General features: G+C 39.0%; 1 protein-coding gene across 1 annotated transcript in view; it reads right to left on the bottom strand.

The window, feature by feature from the left end:
• FREM2 (FRAS1 related extracellular matrix 2) overlaps positions 1-8,690 on the bottom strand; it is a 357,328-nt gene that overhangs the window by 168,712 nt on the left and 179,926 nt on the right. Inside the window, exons 5-6 of the mRNA XM_007952448.1 lie at positions 6,900-7,025; positions 4,401-4,652 (exon numbers count right to left, since the gene is read on the bottom strand). Coding sequence (XP_007950639.1) covers positions 4,401-4,652; positions 6,900-7,025 — 378 coding nt within the window. The remainder of the gene's footprint in view (positions 1-4,400; positions 4,653-6,899; positions 7,026-8,690) is intronic.

Consider the following 8,690-nt stretch of genomic DNA (forward strand, 5'->3'; position numbering starts at 1 on the left):
GGGTTTGAACCACCAGCCTTCTTGTTAGCAGTCAAGTGCCTTAGCCACTATGCTACCAGAGCGCCATAGATGCCCTTTATTATGTTGAGGAATATCCCTTCTATTTCTATTTTGCTGAGAGTTTTGATCAGGAATGGGTGTTGGATTTTATCAAGTACCTTTTCTGCATCAATTGATATGATCAATTGTTTTATTTATGTGGGGGATGACGCTGATTGTTTTTCTAATGTTGAACCATCCTTGCATACCTGATATGAACCCAACTTGGTCATAATGAATAATTTTCTTGACATGTTGTTGGAGTCTATTAGTTAATTTTTTACAATTAAGTTCATTTTTACATTCCTTGCTGAGATAGAAGACCAAATTGATCCAAAGCTAATCTTCAGGGTATTTTTTTTTTCATCCGTACCCCCCCACCCCCCGCCAGATGCCACCAAACAGGCAGTAGAGACCTGGCTACATCCCAGACTTGGGTGTGGTGGCTAAGTGGCCCAAATCATTAACCATTGAGTTGACTCCAACTTATGGTGACCCCATGTGGGTCAGAGTAGAACTGTGCTCTATATGGTTTTCTGGCCACTTATTCAGAAATAGATTGCCAAGCCATTATTCTGTGATGCCTCTGGGTGGATTTGTACCTCTAGCTTTTCAGTTAGCAGTTAAGAATTTAGCCATTTGCACTACTGAGGGACTTCAAACCTTAGTTTAAGCTTAAACTTGTATACCTGGTATTGGTATTACTATTATCTAGTATAAAATAGTATTGTATATGCTATTCATATGCTCTAACAAGGTTCTAATGAATTAGTCATTTTAAAATGCGTTATTAGAGAAAAACGATTTTAAATAAATTTGAATAAATGCAGCCTTTCAGCTAAATCAGAAAAGGTAAGGTACTGTTAGGCAATGTCTTGTCACTGTGGTCACCTTAGGATATGCATTCCATTTAATCTTCATTATCATCTCACTGTTTAACAACAATCAACAAGCTCACTAAAGTTCTCCTACATTGTCATGGCCAGACATGAAAGAACCAGATTTTAATACTCAGATTCCATGAATTTTTCTTTTATAGCTCCAGATACTTTGGAGGGTGTGAAGTTTAAAACACAGTGTGACTCTGTGGGTTCAGGCAGTCTTTCATATCATAAAACCAAAAACCAAAAACCAAAAACATTTAACAGCGAGTCGATTATGATCCATGGTAACCCCAGGTGTGTTCGTAGAGTTTTCAATGGTTGTAGTATTTTGGAGGGAGCTCTGCTGGTGTAGTGCCTAAGGCATTTGATGCCAACCAGAAGGCTGGTGGTTCAAACCCACCAGCCACTCCTCAGAAGGAAGGTTGGGCAATCTATTTCTGTAGTGATATCACCTTGGAAACCCAAGGAGGGGTTGCTATGAGTCAGATCCGACTCCACAGCAGTGAGTTTGGTTTGGTTTTTGCTTTAGTCTTTTGGAAGTAGATCACCAGGCCTTTCTTCTGAACATCCACCTTTGGGTGGACTTGAACCACAAACCTTTCAATTAACTTAAACATCTGTGCCACCCAGGGGCGCCTTTCATATCGTAGGTGAGACTTTGACTGGACTCCCAAGGATAGAAAGGTTTACTAAAAACTAAGAGTGGGGAGAAGATAATTTTTCAAGAGAGGCTGAGCCAGCAGGTGATGATGAACAGAATGGGTAGTCTTAAAGCCAGTGGAAGATAAGGAAGGTAGGTAGGGTGCCCCAAGGTTATTTGTTATTGAATTAAATGCCAACCTAAATAACTGAAACTTTAACTCAAGGTAGAGAAGATCAATCCCTTAGTATGAGTTTGTCTAATATATTGCATTATATATGGGAACCATTAGTTACTACTTGATTCTCTTCATTAAAATTATCCATGTCCATTAACAAATGAATGGGTAAAGAAAATGTGGTACATAAGTACAGTGGAGTATTAGTCAACCATAAGGAAGAATGAAAATCTGATTCATGCCTTAACATGGATGAATCTTGAAAACTATGCATGAAATAAGTCAGTCTCAAAGGACAAATATTATACAACTCCAATTATATGGAATATCTAAAATGGGCAAGTATATAAAGTGTATTTTTTTTTTTCTTCTTTTTTTAGGTTCCCAGGTAGTGAAAGCTAAAGGTTCAAACCCAACAGCCACTCCTCGGAGGAAGATGGAGTGGCAAAACTGGACCAGTCTCTGTGTATTGGCTACTCCACTCATAATACCAATTGCCCTGTATGCACCAAGGGGATGTAAAGATTGATATGATAATAAATATATATTCTGTACATATTAATAGATGTGATGCAATTGTTTCTCAACCTCTTCATTACTAGGAACACATTTTAGAGGCAGTGATAGCATGGAAAGGTCCTGCATTTGGGGCCCTGATATTGACTCTGCCACATACTAGCTTTGTAAGTCCAAGTGCACCCTTTGTTATTGTTGTTGTTGTTATGTACCGTCAATTCGGACCCGACTCATAGTGACCCCTCCTTCGGTTTCTGAGGCAGTATCACTACGGAAGTAGATTGCCTCATCTTCCTTCCGAGGAGTGGCTGGTGGGTTTGAACCACCAGCCTTCTGGTTAGCAGTCAAATGCCTTAGGCACTATGCTACCAGAGTGCTCCCTTAGCCTCTCTTAACTCTCATACCCACCATCTGTAAAATAGGGATATTAACATCACCTTTCATTCTTCTAAAGATTCAGTGATGATGTGTGAAAAGGCTTGCCAACAAATAAACAATGGTCTCTTTCTGCACTTTTATTTTTTCCCAGTGTGCATTTCACACCAATCCATAAAGGAAAGGTTTTTGTCAATAAAACAGATGGAATTAAAAGCAATCATTCATTATGCTTTCTAGTTAAATCTGTCTATATCTGTATTTATACTATATCTATATACTAAAAAACCCAAACTCATTGCTGTCAAATCAATTCTGACTTATGGTGACCGTATAGGGCAGAGTAATGTGTAATTAGGAATATTGCACTGTTTCAGTTGACATTCAAAATACCGGCTCTGTCTCTAAGATCAATTGATGTAAAGAAAAATTTTTGTATAGAGTAGGATTACTTATTAAAGTAATAATCTAAACAAAGTTTAAAATATCACAATAGCTTTTATATGTAGGGTAGTATCTAAGTTTCAGGTAGAAATAAAACTTTCTTCATTATTAATAAAAGTATTTCTAATTTTCATCATCAGCTTTTTAAAACCTTTGCAGTAAAAAAAAAAAAAGAAAGAAAGAAAGAAAAAAGAAACCATCTAACACAATCTCACAGGATTGTTAGGATGATTAAGTACCATAATATACAAGGGCTCAGCACTGTGCCTAGCGCAGGGTATAAGCTGACAAGACATGCTACTACCCTAATCTCTCACATTCTTCTTCACCACTTAACTGTCAAACATCTTTTTGGTAATTCATTTTCCACTCCCTGAGTTGTAAGATTATTTGGTATCAAAGTCTTTCGACCTCCTCTAGTTTCTCTCTTAACCAAGAGATTCTATCCCACCAGTTTCTCCCTGTATCACCCACAATGAAGAAATTCAAGAGCAAACAAAAATAATTCATGTGTTGGGGCTCCAACTCCCCAGTTTATTATTCTCACTTTCTCACAAGATTATTCACAATATTTCCTCGTGTTCTTCATTTCCTCACAAAAAATATTTCCTCACAAAATATTTCTTGGCCTGGCCAGATTGTGACCCATTTTCTGCTTATTCTGTTACTTCCTGGTCATTGAGGGTCCCTGGGGAGGAGTGGTCTCTTCTTTCAGAGCAGGGAGCTGCCTGTTGAACCTAATTTTCTATATATTTATTATCATGCTGGGTGTTCATTTAACAACTTAGTCTGAAAGGTTTCTTTGAAGAATCAGTTCAAAAATGAGATTATGTTCCAAAGTATAGCTTTTAAAAGCAAAACAAAACAAACAATCAAAAGGAAATAAATTGAGCTATTATAATGGCTTTGGCTCTTCATATGAAATTTAATATCCAATCACCTAGTAGTAAATGGTATTGTAAAAGAAACTGCACAGAGGAAAACACAGACACACACAGCTATGACCCTTCCCCTTTAAGAACATTAAATCAAAGACAAGTGGATTGATGTAGCCAACTTTAAAATGTAATCACATTATAAAGCCAAGTTTAAAATAAATGTGCATGTTATAATTCCTTTAGACTCCTAGTATTCTGTCTAGAACGTTGTGCCTGCAGTTCTACCGCCTGTTATGAGGAATCCTTGGTTAGGTATAGCAAGGATTGTGAGACTGGCACAGAACCGGGCAGTGTTTCATTCTGTTGTCGCTATGAGTCAGAGATGACTTGATGGCACCTAACAATGACAGCACGAGGAATGATTTTTTAGCTAAACAAGTACTTACCATCATCTTTGTCAGGGACGATTGTAACCTGGGCTCCTGGAAACTGGGATCCAATTCTCCCACCCATGGGCATACTCAGAAGGACTTGAAACGTTTCCTCCTCTTCGTACAAGGAGTCGTCAATGATAACAATCCGACACATTTTCTCCCGTTCATCTTTGTCAAAACGAACAACACTGGTGTGGTCCTCAGGTCTGGATATGTAATCAGAATAGGAGAGCACTGACGTCAGGATAGTTCCAGTGGCCGTTCCTGGAGCCAGAGAGAATACAAAAGGCTTTTATGTAACACCTATTGCAAGTGTATTTTCAGAAACAATTATTTTCATATGTTGCATTTTAATGGTCAATTAGTATATTTTAATAGCCCTGGAATTTCTATAGCAAATATGTACTACTCTTGTCTACCACCCATCTATCAGTTTGCTGTCTGGTGATGGTTTGTGTGTTGCTGTGATGCTGGAAGCTATGCTACTGGTACTTCAAATCCCAGAAGGGCCACACATGATGGACAGGTTTCAGGGGACCTTTCAGACTAAAGCTACCAATAAAAGGCTGGTGATCCATTTCTGAAGATTAGTCAATGAAAATCAGCTGGATCACAATAGAATATTGCCTGACATAGTGCTAGAAGATGGGCCCCTTTGGTTGGAAATTGCTCCAAATACACAGTAGTCTCAACAAGGAGCATACTAATTGTTCTGGTTACCTAGTGCCGCTCTGACAAGAAATATACCATAAATGGGATGGCCTTAACAAACAGGAGTTCATTCTTACAATTTGGAGGCTTTAAATCAAAGTTCAAAGTGTCAGGCTCTAGGGGCTGGGTGAAAGCCCCTCAACCTTGGGGTCTAGCTCTGCCTCCTGCTCCCAGCCCACTGGAGCTAGAGGTGTTTCTTCACTCAGACAGCTGCTGGCTGCTGAGGCTGAGAAGCCCCAAGGTTGACAAGTCAAAAGGCACAGTACTGATGTTACCCAACCACACGGCAGGCCATTAACTTAAGTTCATTCTAAGTCCCAAGGTCGGCAGAGCATAGCAGGCTGCTGAGCAATGACTTGGCTACATGCAGGGTCCAAGCGTGCCACAGGCTAGAGACCATTCTCAAAGCTTCTCCTTATATATAGGAAGTAGACCACATACCCAAAGGCAGCTACTCAGCTGCTCATAGTAGATTCCACATGGAGTTGATTACCAGTCTCATCATGGGGAATACTACATCCAGCTGCCCAGCCACTCAACCAGGCCTAGCCAAGTTGACATATAAACATGACTATCACACTACTAATCATGGAGGTGGCTCAAGACTGGGCAACATTCCATTCTGTTGTGCCTAGGGTTGTCATGAGTTAAAGCTGACTGGATGGCACTTAACAGCAACAACTGAGTTTCATGCGTCAATTTCATAATGGTCTCAAACATAGGACATATTGAATTTCAAGTCTTTTTGCTTGTCTTTCCTGCCAATGAACCTTTATGTCAGCACGATGTTACAAAACAAAGGCTGCCGGTATTAAAATGAAGGAGTTCTGGCTGCACAGTGGTTAAAGCACTTGGCTACTAACCAAAAGGTCAGTGGTTTGAACCCACCAACTGCTCCATGGGAGAAAGATGTGGCAGTCTGATTCTGTAAAGATTACAGCCTTGGAAGCCCTATGGGGCAGTTCTGCTCTGTTCCATAGGGTTGCTATAGGGTCGGAATCAACTCAAGGGCAATGAGTTAGTATTAAAATGCTTACTACGTGTGGGCCAAGTGCCAAGTGCTTTACACACATTGCCTCATTAACTTTTTCAATCAATGTACTGGATTTAATACATTTGGCCACTGAAGTTCACAGAGGATAAGCCACTTGATCTGGGACCTAAAGCTCAGTCTGATTCTAAAGTCTCTGTTTTAACCACTATTCTGTACTGCTTTTCAAATTATATACTTTAATGACCATTTTAGTGAAAGTCTGCTCAATATTAACATGAGTTTTTCTTTTGCATTCTTATAAAATCAGTGATACTTCCTAGAAAGGTGTTTTGTATACTAATGAATATTATTATTAAATTTAATGTTATATTCTATAAAACCATCTTGCAGAGGATGCTTACGTATGAGCAAGGCAAATATTATGAAATTTGTTTGAAATGAGTTTCATACTACTTTTACATTAGTTTGAAATTTATTTATTTTCCTTGGGTATGCATTGCTATGTCTACATTTTTTTTCTTTTGATTTTGTAAACAATAATCCCTTTCTCCTCGAGCAGACTTAGGTTGGGGACTTTAGCTTCAGTTTTCTGAAATCCCCAAAAAGTATTACTGTAAATAGCCAGGACACATTAGCAGAGTCTTCAAAGATGTACGACTGAAGGAAGGCTTCTGAATCAGTGCCTTTTTCTTTATGAAAAATATAATAATAAATCATACTCCTCATGGCAAAATGTTATGAGTCCAATATATTAAAGAGCCTTATTTATGTCTTTGGGGAGATATTTTATTTGCAGATCAGGTTACCTTGTTGTGTGAAACAGATCACCATCAATTCCTGGCTCACATCTCCACTTCTCCTGATGGGAATGAACAGTTCTCCAATGTCTTCTTCAATGGAATATTCAGACTGAGGAATAAATACAGTTGATTCTAAGGAGAAAACACACAATCATAGCCACTAGGATTTTTGTCTGAGATTCATATGTAAACAATTCTATACAAACTAAAATTCCTCTAATTATCAATTTTCCTTCTCTGCATACTCTTTTAGAATAACATAGTGTGAAGGGAAGGAGAAGTAGTTATAAAGTATTCCATTGAATGATCAAATCCAGAAGCCAAACCCAAGATTGCTTGACTCCTTCTCTGTAAGTGCTGTTGATACATGTCCCCTAGATCAAATTTTGTTCTCTTAACAGAGATCAAATCCTTGAGTGGAACAGAATTTAATCAGTGGAAGAGACCTCAGAAGTGATTTTACTCCACTTATTATTTTACAGATGAGGAAACAGGTTCAGAAAGTTAAAATGATTAACCAAGAAATGTTATTGGTTAAGTGACGATTAGAACTCAGTTCTTGCAACTTTCACTCTGTTGGTTTCTTTACCCTGACGTGTTCCTTTCAGATGATTGCCACACTGTTTTTGATGATTATGGAAGACTTCTGGGATTGACTGATCCTTGTGCCATATACTTTCAGCAGGCCCTGGAGATCCATGCTTCATCTCCTTCCACCCCACTTGGAGCAACAAGAGCCAGATAATTGCACTACGTCAAAAGTCTCCCTGCTTCTGGTTGGGTCAGCCAAAAGGGAGTACAGAGAGGAGGCCCCAGAGCGAGAAGGATGAGGTCGGGCATTTATTCCCCTGACTTCCCCCAGGTTTTCCAGGGCTGACTGCACCCCCTCCACAGACAGCCCTAGCTGGCTCTCTGGGTTCTGTAAACCTCCGGATTCCTCTGTCCCTCAGGCTTCAAGATGATAATGGTGCTGCTCTTACTAGCCTGGGGGCACTTCACTATATCTTTACCTTTGTGAATAGGCATGTTATTAAATTCTTTTTAAGTTACTCATTTATAATTGTGTGCTATTTGTTTTCTCCTGGGATCCTGAATGATAAATTACTTAAGCGGGGAAAAAAAGCCACAATTTTCTATAAAAAAAATTAGTAGATACAAGATTTTATAACTAATTATTCACTTATCAAAAATTCATTGGGTGACTTGCTAGGTACTGTACTAATAAGCACAGAGGATTTAGAAGTAAATGAAATAGACTAAAATCATTTATCTCACGGAAGTTTTCACTCTTGTCAAAGGGTGAGGAGGAAAAGAAAATAAGGAAGTATACAAGAAAATATGCAGTATGTAAAACGGTAAATGATCTGAAAAATAAAGTGTGCTAAGGGGGTCAGGGAATACGGGTGTAAGCCATGAAGGATGGGGATTTAGCGTACATTGGAGAGTATGTCTAACAAAGTCACATTTGAGCTGAGATCTGAAGTTAGTAATGGAAGTGCTATGTGAATAACTTGGAGAAGAACATTCCCTGTATAGGGATGGACATGTGACAAGGGCCTCAGGAGAGCTGTTCCAGTTGTCTACGAGAAATATTAGGAGGTCAATGCGGACAAGGAGGAAAATGATAGAGCATGAGGCCAGAGAGGTAGTGGTGAGATAGAGATGGAGAGACCACATGGGGCCTTCAGGACCATTGGAAGGACTTTGGGTTTTTCTCTATGATATTAAATCAGAAGGATAGGGGAGTGGGGTGGAGGAGGGAATAATCTGATATATGATAATTAAAAATGTTAATAC

The sequence above is a fragment of the Orycteropus afer genome, unplaced genomic scaffold (genome assembly GCF_000298275.1).
Source record: "Orycteropus afer afer isolate SDZICR_OR568_19922 unplaced genomic scaffold, OryAfe1.0 scaffold00338, whole genome shotgun sequence".
NCBI classification, from domain to species: domain Eukaryota; kingdom Metazoa; phylum Chordata; class Mammalia; order Tubulidentata; family Orycteropodidae; genus Orycteropus; species Orycteropus afer.